This window comes from Gopherus flavomarginatus, chromosome 6 (assembly GCF_025201925.1).
Source record: "Gopherus flavomarginatus isolate rGopFla2 chromosome 6, rGopFla2.mat.asm, whole genome shotgun sequence".
In the NCBI taxonomy this organism is placed as follows: domain Eukaryota; kingdom Metazoa; phylum Chordata; order Testudines; family Testudinidae; genus Gopherus; species Gopherus flavomarginatus.
In genome coordinates, this window is record NC_066622.1 from 127830956 (window position 1) to 127845831 (window position 14876).

Below are 14876 nucleotides of genomic sequence, written 5' to 3' on the forward strand. Positions count from 1 at the left end.
CCAGCATCACAAGGTTACTAGACCACTGAAACACATGGCAGGTGTGGGGTCTAAAATCTGGATCACAGTTTAGCATCTGTACTAAGCTGGAGAAGATGCTGAATGATTTCAGGTGGCTCAATATTTTGACAACTCCCAGAGCTATTTGCAGACACAAGAGGATCCTGATCACCTAGAATGTTCTGTATGGTTGAAGACCGGATAAATATTCAACTCTTCACTTCTGGAGAGCTGGCTTCCTGTGTCAGTATCTCTCCTGATTGGAGAAAAGCAAAGAGCACCATTCTCTGAGCATCATTCTCTCATTGCCTGTCAGGAACACACAGAACTCATCAGAAGAAACAGAGGAGACTCCAGCTGGGTGACATGGCTGAGAATTATTACAGACTGCAGAGTAAGTGATGATGCTTGGCGAAGAACAGCTTGTTTCCTGGGTAGCTAACAGGGAAGCTGAAATCTGTGCAGCCAAACAAAGCTTTTGCTTTCATGAAGAGCTCTTCATAATCGAGGCATCACAAAGCACCAACTAGTGAGTCACTGAAGATAATGATAGTGTAGTGCCCGTGCAGGCAAATGTGTCAGCCATCATGTGCTCACCATAGCTCATGATCAGTGGTGACTGAACCATTTGTGATGGCCATGGTTCCAAAGTGCACGTCTCAGCCTGAGGCTTTCCAAGTTCTGCTGGGAGCTCCAATGAATGAAAGTGAAGATCAACTAAGAAGAGCATTTAATGGAGGCCGACCATCCTTGGATAGATAGTCTGGACTCAGCCAGATCCATCTTGACCAAAACACAGCTAGGAAACTTGCCACAGTCAGAAGCATTTTTATTCTCTTTTTGAGAAAAGGCTGCTTTGATTCACTGGCTGTTTATCACTCGGAACAGCTCGATCAACTGGGACTTTGCGGATGCTGCCATGGAGAAAAAATAAATATCTTTTCATGTCCCTCACAGCCCCTGCAGAATAGTCCAGAATTCTTTACTCCACTTACTTGACAGCTTCCAAATCTCCCTCTCTCGCCTATTTACATCAAGCCTTTTTGCTTTCTCTGCAGAGAATCTACTGTTAGAGGGAGGTGCTGGCAATGACTAGATGGACTGAGGCTGATTTGTTAGATTGATTGCCGTGGGAGTTTTGCAAGCAGTAATAATACTAAGGAGTGAAAGACTAGGCTGCGTGTGTATCAGTAGGGAATGAGATGTGATGCTGGGAGAAGGCAGATGTTAAGGTGACAATACAAAGGCTGGAAAGTGTCTGATGAAAACAGAAGATAAATGGGTGAGGGTCTATAAAATGGAGCAGTGAGTGTATAGGGGGTGATACTTATGATAAATGTCTGGTGTGGTCTACTGGAATAGACTTCTTTTTATCAAATCCAGTCAGACCTCAAAGCACAGTTGCCTTTTTCTTAACCTTCCCAACTGGCATATTTAGAGAAAAAACTCCTACAATCCAATGGAGTTTATTTGTATACATGTGCTTGCAAACCAACTAAAATACTCAATAGAATTTAAAGGGAATCTGTCCACTTGAAATCTCATCAATTACACGAAGTTCCTTTTGGCTATTACACCTGCCCATGAGATCTCATCCCAGTTTGGTGGCTTTACAGTCATGTTTCCCTATTACTTTTTATGTTTTTCCTTTCCCTACTGTTACTATGCGAAAAACCTACACAATCAGGGAAAACTAACCCGCTACACTGGGGAAATGGTGAAAATAACTATTCGCAGAGTGCTGTCAAATGAACCAAGTAAACAAACTGGAAAAAAGAATTTTTGTTACCCCTGTTGGCTAAAGTAATCTGAGGAAATACTTATGATAGGTCAAAATTGTTCAGACAACGTGATCTTTAACTCAGTGGAATCTTTTACATTTTAAAGAAATATTAACCAGTTGATTTACAAGACGGGTTATCATTATGTTCACATAGATTTTTGTGTTGAAAGCCAGTGCTACCAGGCTGTATCATTTATGATTTTGTTTCCATATTTAATCTGTTCAAAGGACTTTATCAAGGTATTTTTCATAATTTTTTTAATTGCTTTTTTTCCCCACTTGCCATTCACAATTCTCTTTGAAGCTGATCCCACTTTCCCTCAGGAAATTTAGCTCCTTCCTGTGTGCACGCTGCTTTTTATTGTAAGATTGCTCAGGAATGCGGCTGCTGGCATGGATTTGTTTTGCTTTTAGTGAAAAGGGAACTGGCACCTTTTTTTCTGACGGGTGGGGAGATCTGATTGCAAGATCGACACCTTCAACACTAAACTTGGACCCAAATCAAAATCCTACATCACAAAATCCTGATTTTTGGTGGGAAAGTTCAGATCCATATCCTGATCTGAGCTTTTTCAGCTCAGCCTCTCAAAAATAAACAGTTTTATTATTCTGGTAGTGTCTAAAGGTGTCAATACCATACAGATAAATAATAATTGGTACTTGGCAAATGAGTAGAGGTTGGTCACATTTTCAACCTTTGGCAATGGTGTCCCATGGGAGTTCAATAAACATGCAGAGTCCTAATGAAATTCTTGCATTTTTCATACCAGAAGCAGTTGTTAGACACTGCTTTATTCTGTGATTAATTGTTTACCTGGAAGATTCCCATCACAGGGCTTTGACAGCTTTCAGGAATAAGAAAGCAAAAGTGATTTAACCTTCTAGTGCCCCAAGAGCCCTGTTGGGAGTATAGTAACTCCTCGCTTAATGTTGTAGTTATGTTCCTGAAAAATGAGATTTTAAGCGAAACGATCTTAAGTGACTCCAATTTCCCCATAAGAATTAACATAAATGAGGGGGGAGTTAGGTTCCAGGGAAATTTTTTTTTTTCACCAGACAAAACTATATTGAGATTATTTATATTTATATAATATATACACACACATACAATATAAGTTTTAAACAATTTAATACTGTACACAGCAATGATGATTGTGAAGCTTGGTTGAGGTGGTGAAGTTAGTTAGGTCCACCTTATAGTCCATTCATCCAGCCCATACTTCTTTAACTTGCTGGCAAGAATACTATGGGAGATCGTATCAAAAGCTTTGCTAAAGTCAAGGAATAACACGTCCACTGCTTTCCCCTCGTCCACAGAGCCAGTTATCTCATCATAGAAGGCAGTTAGGTTAGTCAGGCATGACTTACCGTTGGTGAATCCATGCCCACTGTTCTTGATCACTTTCCTCACCTCTAAAAGGAAATCCTCAGAACTGATTCCTTGAGGAACTGCTCCATGATTTTTCCAGGGATTGAGATGAGGCTGACTGGCCTGTAGTTCCCTGGATCCTCCTCCTTCCCTTTTTTAAAGATGAGCACTACATTAGCCGTTTTTCAGTTATCCAGAACCTCCCCCAGTCGCCCTGAGTTTTCAAAGATAATGGCCAATGGCTCTGCAGTCACATCCGCCAACTCCTTTAGCACCATCGGATGCAGCGCATCCAGCCCCATGGACTTGTGCTCGTCCAGTTTTTGTAAATAGTCCTGAACCACTTCTTTCTCCACAGTGCAGTAGTCTAGTAGCTGACCTTGTTCATGAAGACAGAGGCAAAAAAAGCATTGAGTACATTAGCTTTTTCTGCATCCTCTGTCACTAGGTTGCCTCCCTCATTCAGTAAGGGGCCCACACTTTCTTGGACCACCACCTTGTTGCTAACATACCTGAAGAAACCCTTCTTGGTACTCTTAACATCCCTTGCTAACTGCAGCTCCAAGTGCGATTTGGCCTTCCTGATTTCACTCCTGCATGCCTGAGCAGTATTTTTATACTTCTTCCTGGTCATTTGTCCAGTCTTCCACTTCTTATAAGCTTCTTTTTTGTGTTTAAGATCAGCAAGGATTTCACTGTTAAGCCAAGCTGGTTGCCTGCCATATTTACTATTCTTTCTACACCATCGGGATGGTTTGTTCCTGCAACCCCAATAAGGATTCTTTAAAATACAGCCAGCTTTCCTGGACTCCTTTCCCCTTCCTGTTATTCTCCCATGGGATCCTGCCCATCAGTTCCCTGAGGGAATCAGTCTGCTTTTCTGAAGTCCAGGGTCCGTATTCTGCTGTTCTCCTTTCTTCCTTGTTTCAGGATCCTGAACTCGATCATCTCATGGTCACTGCCTCTCAGGTTCCCATCCACTTTTGCTTCCCCTACTAATTCTTTCCTGTTTGTGAGCAGCACCTTCTCCTAGGTGGTTCCTCCAGCACTTGCACCAGGAAATTGTCCTCTACGCTTTCCAAAAACTTCCTAGATTGTCTGCCCACTGCTGTATTACTCTCCCAGCAGATATCGGGGGGATTGAAGTCCTGCATGAGAACCAGGGCTTGTGATCCAGTAACTTCAGTTAGTTGCTGGAAGAAAGCCTTGTCCACCTTGTCCCCCTGGTCTGGTGGTCTATAGTAGACTCCCACCACGGCATCACCCTTGTTGCTCACACTTTTAAACTTAATCCAGAGACCCTCAGGTTTTTCTGCAGTTTCATACTGGAGCTCTGAGCAGTCGTACTCTCATAATCTCTCAATGCAGACTCCCCGGGCTCGAGGTGGGTAGAACATTCAGGGCTGCTTTCCCCCTATGAGGCCTCTGCCAGTTGATATGGTGGCAGAAGCCAGAGCAGAGCTGGGTGACCTCTTTGTGTAGTGAATTTTTGAGATTTAGGGGAGGATATGGGCAGATTTCTGGGAAGGCAATCCAAACAGCCTTGGGTGAAGTTTGTATGCAGCATGCTCAGGGTTAATGCAGCAGTGTCAGCTCAGAGCCCATCACGCTGGAGTGCTGCATGTGATGTGATCAAACTGTGGGACAGCTACGCTGCCATTGGTCAAGGGGGGGAAAGAGGGAAAACCTGCTGCTTAATTTAGACAGTGACAAATGAGTTGCTGTGCAGGATGCCTCGCTCTTTGTCAGATGTGGAGAGTGATGCAGAAGCTGCAAAGGCAAATGTATTTTCTGTCCAGCTCTTCACAAGCGGAGCATTGTGGATGGCAGCTCATCTGTCATTACTATCCCAACATACAACTTCATAGGGCTTTCTAATGAGGCTGTGTACGGTGCTTGGGGATGAAGATCTTAACGATGTGTCACTTTAAAATGTAACCCCCCCACACACACTGCCCTCATTCAGGCAGACATTCATGTTATGTTTCAACAGCCCTTTTTCTCATACTTGATTTAGCTCTCTGGCCACGTCAAATGCGGCATTGTTATGGACTATACATGTTATGGAGAGTAAATATGTAGGGGCGTATCTTTAGACTGAGCTGGCCTAGTCAGAGCACATGAAAGAGACGAAGTGTGTTGGAATATGACCCCTCTGTTAGGGGGTGCAGTGTATGGGAGCTTTTGGAAACCCTTGCATTTTATACCACTGTGCAGAAGATGCAGACATCTGGCAAGCCATGCTGAGAATGAAGTGATGTGTTTAGCTTGTGTTGTGCGAAGAGAGGGTAACACTGATCACTCCTGCCCAAAGCCTGAGTAATTGGACTTGTGTGGGGCGCTAAGAGGGGGTTAAGGGGAATGGAATTGCAACTCCTCAAGCAGCAGATACCCTGTGGGGCTGCAGTGTAACCTTTCCACAGCCACTACTGGGTGTTGGTGGCACTGAATCCACATAGTCCTGTACCCTGCAGCCTCAATGCCACTGTAGCTCTATAGCCTATGCTGTAGCAGATCATGCCCCTGTGTGGCTGCTGAGCCCTTGCATGAACCACCCCACGCTGTTCTGAATTTCACCCAAGGTCGTTACCATACATTACACAGGCACTAGGAGTGAGTGAGTTTGTTTGCAGAATTTTCGTGAACAAATGGTTTCCTGCCCTTAACCTAGTCTGTATTTATCTCGTTTCTATTCAAGTACTATCTGAGTGAGAATTGCCAGCTTTCTATATTTACGACCAGCTGTTTCACCAGAGGAGATAAACATTTCTGTTAACAGGGCAACTCTAGTCTAGTAGGACAGCACAGGCTATTAGCTCACTGTGACCTTAGGCAAGTCACTCTGCAGCTCTGTGGCATCAGACGAATGGAGCTAATGATGCTCACTCACCTTTACAAAGCACTTTGGGATCTGCAGAGGGAAAGTCTCAGATAAGCATGAAATGCATTTGTTGTTCTTTCATACTGACGACATTAAATGTCAAATGTTTCCGTAATCTGAAGGGGCCTGATCCTGAGCAATGCCAGGTACCTGTAATGCCTATTGTCTTCATTGTGGTCAGAGCATCTCAGCATTTTGCTTAATTGGGCATGTTGGGGGGTGCAGTGCTCCAGGTAACTGGCAATATGGCGTGGGGTCAGAAGTTTACATTCTCAGGCCTACGACTGCCTTTCGAGCTAAACAATATGTTCCTTTAAAGTTAGCATGAGTACATGTAATCATTTATCATTTTCTTGTGTTCTTTTGTTTATGGTACAAGATGTAATCGATCAAAGGGGGGGGTCAGTAGTATGGGTTAAGGATATAGTTAATTAAAAGATCCGGTAGTTAATGAATTGTAAATGATGAATTGTAGCACCTGTGAACATCTTTGTAAACAAGTAAGGTATATAAGACATGGCAACGGATAGTGATGTGTGCATGATCTGAGATTTTATATCTCCTTGCACCTTATTTGACTCAAATAAAGATACTTGCTTCTCCACTCCGGTGTGGTCATTGGGGATACGCACACCGGGCAAACGAACCCCAACTGTTGCCCCCCTGCAACAGCTTTGGCGACCGCGGCAGGACGGTCTGAGGCTGAAAAATTAGCCTTGCCCGGACCCTCTCCGGTGGCCGACGGACTGAGACAGTCACTGATGCCCAGCGCGCACCGGTGCTTTCACCGGGGGCCTCAGCGAAGTCTGGTACGGTCGACCCCGGGAGGCACAACGGTGCAACGCCCCAGAAGGTGGAGAAGCTTTGGTCCTGAGCGACGGTGAGGAACCGGTCTCGGGGATAAGGTAGGATAAAAGTTAAAGGGTTTAATCTGTCACCTGCTAAGACCTGGGGACGCCCAGGGTCTCCCGGTAAGGAATGGGACAGGGACAGTCACAGGATAAGGTAGCGTGCACGCCTTTAGAATGCATTCTGGTTGCATTCTCGGTAATTGGAAAATCTTTGGAATGGATCCACTAACTAAGGGTAAACTAAAAAGGTATTGTACAATAGACTGGCCTCAATATCAGCTAGAGGACCAGGAACGGTGGCCACCGGAGGGTTCAATTAATTATAATACGATCCTCCAACTTCTTTTATTTTGTCAGTGAACTGGTAAATGGAATGAGCCTATGTATGGTCAGATATTTATGTCATTATGGAACAGAACAGATATTTTGAAGCAGTGTAATTTGATTCCAACAGGCTTAGGGAAGAGTTGTGAAAATGTTTAAAACTCATTATTTACTGTAATAGCAGGAGCGGGGTCACATTTGGCCACAGCACCCCCATTGTATGGTGACAAAGTCCCCTCAGCCCCGCCAGTTGAGCCCGCCACAGGTTTGTACCCTTTAATTACTCAAACCTGAATCGCTCGCAATGCTACGGCTACTCAGGAGTTAACCACTATGCAGGTGTACTCTCATGTTCCTTTTAATTCTGTGGATCTAGCGGCTTTCAAAGTGCAGGCAGGGGAATTTTCTATCAACCCCTCCCGATTTATTTCAGTTTTTGAAGGCTGTCTGGTTAGTCATAAACCTGACTGGGATAACTGCCAGGTACTTCTGTGAACACTCCTCTCTGAAGTGGAGCGAAACCAGGTTTCAGCTAAGGCATGGGCAGAAGCAGAATGAAGATATGAGCAAAGTCTTGATACTTAGAAGGAGGCCAGGGAGGAATTACAGAAAATTATAGATAAATTCCTGCAGTGTGGGGTATTACAGGAGTGTCACTCAGCTTGGAATACCCCTATCTCACCAGTCCAGAAACCGGACGGCAGTTATCGATTGGTGCAGGACTTAAGAGCAGTCAACGAGAGGGTTAAGACTCTATACTCCCTCGTGCCCAACCCATATACGCTGCTAGCCTCTGTGGGGGGACAGTATTCATGTTTCTCAGTTCTTGATTTAAAGGATGCCTTTTTCACAATTCTGGTGGACACAGGGTCCCAGGAAATTTTCTCCTTTGAATGGGAAGACGCAAACAGGAATAAAAGGCAACTATGTTGGACAGTGCTGGCACAAGGATTTAAGAACTCCCCCACTCTTTTCTGTCAAGCTTTATCCCGGGACTTGGAAGGATGGGAAAATGAGAACAAAGTCCTTCTCCTACAGTACGTTGATGATTTATTAATCGCAGCAGTGGGACTAGAAGTATGTCTCCAGGCAACCGTAAGTCTTTTAAACTTTCTCGGGCTGCGGGGGTATAGCGTGTCAAGAAATAAAGCCCAAATTGCCCTCCCCGAAGTACGTTACCTAGGCTTCCAGATCAGACAGGGGGAACGCCAGCTTTCAAGGGGGAGGCTTGAACCTATTTGTCGAGTTTCTACTCCCCGAAATCGCAAGCAGCTCAGAGTATTCCTGGGAATGGCAGGATTTTGCCGCATATGGATTCCAGAGTTTGGACTACTAGCTAAGCCACTATATGAATGTGTTAAAGGGACCGATCAGAAACCGTTTTACTGGACATCAGAGGCAAATAATGCCTTTACCTTAATAAAAAGAAAATTGATGGAAGCCCCAGGCCTGGGTCTGCCCGATCTTTCTAAGCCCTTTCAATTGTATGTACATGAAAGAAAAGGGGTGGCCCTGGGACTACTTACACAGTTATTGGGCTCTTGGAAACGCCCAGTGGCTTATTTCTCCAAACAATTGGATCAGGTTGCTAAGGGGTGGCCGGCATGCCTACGGACAGTTGCAGCTACAGCTCTGGTGTTAGAGGAAGCAGAAAAACTGACTTTGGGGGTGGGAGGGGGCTGTTCAAGTATACACTCCACATATGGACCAAGCCTTACTGGACACAAAGGGGGGTCTCTGGCTCACCCAAGCTCGGGTAGCCCGGTATCAGGCTAAGCTCTTAGAGAACCCCTAAGTTACCCTGCAGGCTTGCCCCTCCCTTAACCTAGCCACCTTGCTGCCAGAAACAGAGGGCCAAGAGCATGACTGCTTGGAAGTTATAGATGCCCAGTATTCCAGCCGTCAGGATTTAAAAGATCAACTTCTTGCTAACGCAGACTATGAGTGGTTACACTTTAGGGTCTGTATTTACTACTTGTTCTGTGGGGGTGGCTATGCCCTTGCAAGAAATTCACAAATATGCTAAACTTGCTGGTTTCAATATTAAATTGACAGCTGGGCATCTGTCTCGGTTTGGTTCTATCGCAAGTCCTAAGCCCTATACAAACCAGCATCGTCTTCAGAGTAGGCTAATGGCCGTGTCCTCAAATGTTACTTCCTGTTTTACTATTGTAGGGGCACAGAAGGTTGATACTAATTTAACCAACCATGAGATGAATTCTTCTGTTTCCCCAATCCCGACTTCTTATTTTTTGCACACTTATACCTTCCCCGTGGGTGGTTTTTGCTCTGCGGACTAACCGCATTTACCTATGTCCCAGCTAACAGTTCGGGAGGCCCTTGTTCTCTCGGACGATTAACCATGGGGGTTGTCCCTGGCCATGCTCTAGTTTTAAAGACACCTGGACCTATCCGAGCCCAGAGGGCTCGGCGTGGCCAGCCTCTGGATGAAACATGTGATTCTAAGGTAAACTTGGTGTCTAAATCTCAGGCCATAGCCCTTGCTACTTCATTGGTCGGAGTCCCAGGCCTGGCCTTAGATGCAGAGCTCCAGCTTGCTAAAGTGGCCTGTGCCCTTGCCAAGTTCATTAATCTAACTTCTACTTTAATCTCTGACTTGGCCTCGGAACTCACAGGGGTCCGAGAAAGGTACTCCAAAATCGCGCTGCAATAAATTACCTCCTCTTAAGGGCATAATCATGGCTGTGAGGAATTTAAGGGTCTCTGTTGCTTTAACCTTTCTGATCACAGCCAAAGCATTAAAAATAGACTGGCTAAGTTGCGTGACATTGTCACTCACATAACGCAAAATAGTGACAATAATTGGTGGGGTTCTTGGGGTTTTGGTAATTGGTTTGGGTGGCTTAAAAGCATTTTTACCTCCCTGCTAGTGGTAATAGCAATTGGTTTGCTCTTCTGCTGTGGTCTGCAGATAGGAGTGCCTTGTTGTAAAATCTGTCTTTCTGCCCTCCGTCAGCCAACAGAAATGTACCCCCTTAGGGCAGTCTCGCTGCCAACATCAGGTGGCTTGCCCTTTGATCTTATTCTAAGTAATGAATATGAGAAAACTCAACGAAAGGCCTTTGAGTATTCTCAAAGGGGGGATTGTTGGGGGGTGCAGTGCTCCAGGTAACTGGCAATATGGCGTGGGGTCAGAAGTTTACATTCTCAGGCCTACGACTGCCTTTCGAGCTAAACAATATGTTCCTTTAAAGTTAGCATGAGTACATGTAATCATTTATCATTTTCTTGTGTTCTTTTGTTTATGGTACAAGATGTAATCGATCAAAGGGGGGGGTCAGTAGTATGGGTTAAGGATATAGTTAATTAAAAGATCCGGTAGTTAATGAATTGTAAATGATGAATTGTAGCACCTGTGAACATCTTTGTAAACAAGTAAGGTATATAAGACATGGCAACGGATAGTGATGTGTGCATGATCTGAGATTTTATATCTCCTTGCACCTTATTTGACTCAAATAAAGATACTTGCTTCTCCACTCCGGTGTGGTCATTGGGGATACGCACACCGGGCAAACGAACCCCAACTGTTGCCCCCCTGCAACAGGCAGAATGGATTTTCTTCTTCTGATGATGATAATAATAATAAAAATTTACTGCAAGTCTAGTGCAGTGCTAGGATAGGAACAGAACAGTCTGAGAGTTTTGCCTTATCCAGCCTACGAAAGGATGAAAAAACTAGAACTGCTTCTTAAAAATAAGAGGTGATAAGTGAGTGGCATTTGTACATTAAAGCTTGAGGAAGCTGATTCAGGTTTATGGAGTGGCATGATAAATTGCATAGAAAATTGGAGGGAACAGTCACTGGCCATCAGTTGGTCATTCCTGTAGTTTCTTCTCCTGGTTCCACTCCTTACACTTTGTCCTGTGGGGCAAAGTCATCTTGATGTTGCATGTCTTTGCAACACGATGTCAGGAGGCTCAGACATACGTGTTATCATGTAAGAATCTTACACTGGTCCCAAACTCCCCTGCCCCCATCTCTCTCGCTCTCTTTCTGAGTGTACAGCATCTGTCTGGTGATTTTCCTTTGCTTGGACAATTTCCAGAAAGTTAATTGTCCATTTCAGTGACATGGGGCCTGATTCTCCTCTCACCAGCATAAATCTGGAGTAACTTCATTGCAGGCCTGGATTTACACTGGGGTAAATCTACCACTGTGAGGGTTGGTTGGGACTTCTCAGGAATCCTCTATCTATTGAGCTTGCACACTGAGGGTACGTCTAGACTACCGCCGTATCGGTGGGTGGCGATCGATTTCTTGGGGATCGATTATATCGCATCTCATCTAGACGCGACATATCGATCCCCGAACGTGCTCCCGTCAACTCTGGAACTCCACCAGCACGAACGGCAGTAGCGGAGTAGACAAGGGGAGCCGCGGACATCGATCCCGCGCTGCGAGGACGAGAGGTAAATTGATCTAAGATACTTCGACTTCAGCTACGCTATTCACGTAGCTGAAGTTGCGTATCTTAGATTGATTTCCCTCCCCTCCCCCCCAGTGTAGACCAGTCCTGAAGATCAGTGACCTTTTTGAGAAGCGTAGAGTTCAAGAGTTAAACTGATTGGGTAGATATTCCTTCAGCTGCAGTGATTGGGCTGAACTGTTTTAATTATTCTGTTAATGACACTCGTGTTCAACTACTCAGTGTCATTGTGAGGATGTGATATTCAGCTCAGGGTGTTAAGTTATCAGGTTAGATCCCAACACCCTCCTATACAGTTTCCAGCCTCTTTCCTTCCCTGCAGCTTTCCCTGTGTTCATCAGGTTTCTCTCTCATTCTTACTCTTACGAGCCTTCCAGCCCTTCCTTCACCAAAATTGCGCCTGGGGGACGTCTGCAACTCTTCACTTGGCCCCAGCATATAATGTTGCTCAAAACTCAGTGCTCACTGGTGTGCCCCTTATAGGGAAAGCTTTGACTGTTTTGGATTTGAGTGGAATGGCAACCTTGAGCCAGAGATCTACAACCTGATATGAAACACCATGGCATCTCAGAGATAGAGGGCGTTCAGTGCCATTGCCTGGGGCTCTTTGCTTGTTTCCTGCCATCAAAGGATCTCAATATATCAGTGTTCAGTGTTGACTCCAAACACAGAACTGAAGTTCTCATGTAAATGTCCTTTTTTGTGCACAAGGGATGCCAATGGGAATTGTTCCTTTCCTTATATACAGAGGAGGATGCGCCCTATTATACTGCAATGATTGCCAAAGCCTTTATTATGTATTCTAGCTGTAAAAATTTTCTCTCTTTACCACTCCTGAATCTTTGAAAGTTTTGCTGCCTACCAAGAACCCATTTAACGTTTAGTGCTTTGCTGCCATCTGGAGGGGGAAAAGTAATGCCTGAGAAGGACGATTACTGGGGAGCGTTTAATTTTAGATTAGAAGTAGCCAGTCCATGCCTACTACAGATAGGTTTATTTAAGCAACAGAGACTTTGCTGATGGCAAAAACTAAATAAACAGTGGCTCCTCTTGAAGTCATTCTTGTGAGTGAAAGCATATTTTGTTAATTCCTAATAAAATCTGCTGGGCTGGCTGCAAATCATCACTGAAGGTGTGACAGTGCCTTCTGTTCTGTTCTTAGGTATGCTTGTTATGGAGGAGAATGCGTCTGTGGTTCCTTGTTCCCCGGGCTGGGACCTTGTGGGGGTGGCATGTTGACCCTTATGGGAATGTAGGTGTCTGAATTGCTTTGTAATGACCCCTTCTAGCTAACCTAGGAGTGGTGTTCGTTAGGTAGGTTCGTTAGGTAGTGTTAGGTGTTCGTTAGGTAGTGGCCAACTCACTGACAATGAATGTACATATTTATTTGCAGATTGTGCTGGCTGTGGAAGAGAGATAAAAAATGGCCAAGCGCTACTAGCACTGGATAAGCAGTGGCACCTGGGATGCTTTAAGTGCAAGGCCTGTGGCAAGGTCCTGACTGGAGAATACATCAGCAAGTAAGCAGTCTCCTATGTCTTTTCTGTTGCCTGGCATGAAATCCACCCTTACTTTCCAAAAGTACAATGCAGCCAAATTCTTCTTTTCCAATCTGCTGGGCATATCGCACTTCCGAAAACCTGCTCTGCCGACACATGCTGATCATTCATAGGGTAGACAATGGAGGACGTGGGATGGGGGGTGAGCTATAGACCCTGCCCCCAAAATTTTATGAATCTCAATAATAAATAAGGAGACAATGAGCTTGGAACACATGGAGCTTTTCTCACTTTATTAAACGTGGACAATTTTAGTCATGGAACAACTATTTTTTTTAATTCTAGAGAGCTCAATAAAAAAAAATTTCTGTGCCCTGTTGCCCATCACCATGTGCACTGAAATCCTCACTCATAGTAGGAGCAGAATTTCGGAATTGGTACCCGAGGGGAATTTTTCCTTGTAAGCTGGCTGGAGCAAGTAAAGGAAAAACAGTGATTTAACAGTAGTTGGTAAAATAAATACTATGAGCAGGAGGGTTGCATGTCTTTCTGGTCAAAGAGAGGGGTGTGTGAACACCCTCATTGTGTTTCCAAGGCACAGCTTTTCCACCATTTTGTCCAGTTATTTTCAAGTTGTGAACCTGAGAAGAAAGGAAGAAACTGCCCGTTTCTCACTTGGCTGGAACAGAGACCAGACACATTGATGTGATTGACCTGACGCTGTGTTTACCTTCCCTGGATTAGGAACTAATGAAGAAAAAAGTTAGGAGCATACCAAGGCAAGGGAGAAAAATCAGAGAGAGAGAGTGCTTTAGCTGCAAGATGGAGGGAGTCTAGTCAGACCTCTTTCAAGCATCTAGCGGAGGAGAAAAAATATAGGGACACTAGCGTATGTGACAAATGCAAACCTTTCATCGCTCATTATAGTGGGCACAAATATAAACAGGCTTGCATCTATGACTGACTAAACAAAGGAACTCGTAAGGTGATGCCTGATACCGTATAAATTCTTTAAACTGGCTAAGGTGTTTCTAATTCATTCCTCAGTCATACAAAGATAGCACTGCCCACCTCCCTTTTGAACCATCATGATGCCACTGATGCTCAGATGTCTGTATTTATACGCTATTAAGATTACCAAGGATTTATTTACTGAAATGGATAGAGGTGCAGCAGGCTCATGCATGCGTACGATAGAATATTGACAAAGGGTCGGATCGTCAGATTCTGGAAAGCGGCATAGCTCAGTTGATTTTACATCAGCAGAGGATCTGGTCCTCAATGTGCACATTTGTGCTTGAACGTCTCTTCTTTATTCTCTGTGGAAATGTAAATGCTGATCCTAAATGGTGCTAACTGAAATGCCATTTCATTTGAGCTGCAAAATAGTTGGTTTCTGTCCCATTCACCTCTTACTGTCAGTGGGCATTTCCACTACGGACAAGGGAAGAATACAAGCCGCATCGTAACTTGTATCATCTGGATATTTTATTTCAGGGATGGTGCCCCTTATTGTGAAAAGGACTACCAGGTTCTCTTTGGGGTCAAATGTGAAGCATGTCACCAATTCATCACTGGGAAGGTCCTAGAGGTAAGTAATATATAATCTGATGCTTAATAGCTGGGTTTACCCACCAGACTGCAGGGTACACACAGAATTTGTTCTGTGGGATTTTTGCCATTGACTTCAATGGGAGCGGAGTTAGCTTGTTACTAAG

At 44.5% G+C, this 14876-nt stretch overlaps 1 protein-coding gene across 8 annotated transcripts in view; it reads left to right on the plus strand.

Moving 5' to 3' along the window:
* Nucleotides 1–14876, plus strand: part of ABLIM1 (actin binding LIM protein 1) — a 317067-nt gene that overhangs the window by 199939 nt on the left and 102252 nt on the right. For all 8 annotated transcript variants that reach the window (XM_050958982.1, XM_050958988.1, XM_050958980.1 and 5 more), the window contains exons 5-6: nt 13053–13179; nt 14656–14749. In XM_050958982.1, coding sequence (XP_050814939.1) covers nt 13053–13179; nt 14656–14749 — 221 coding nt within the window. The remainder of the gene's footprint in view (nt 1–13052; nt 13180–14655; nt 14750–14876) is intronic.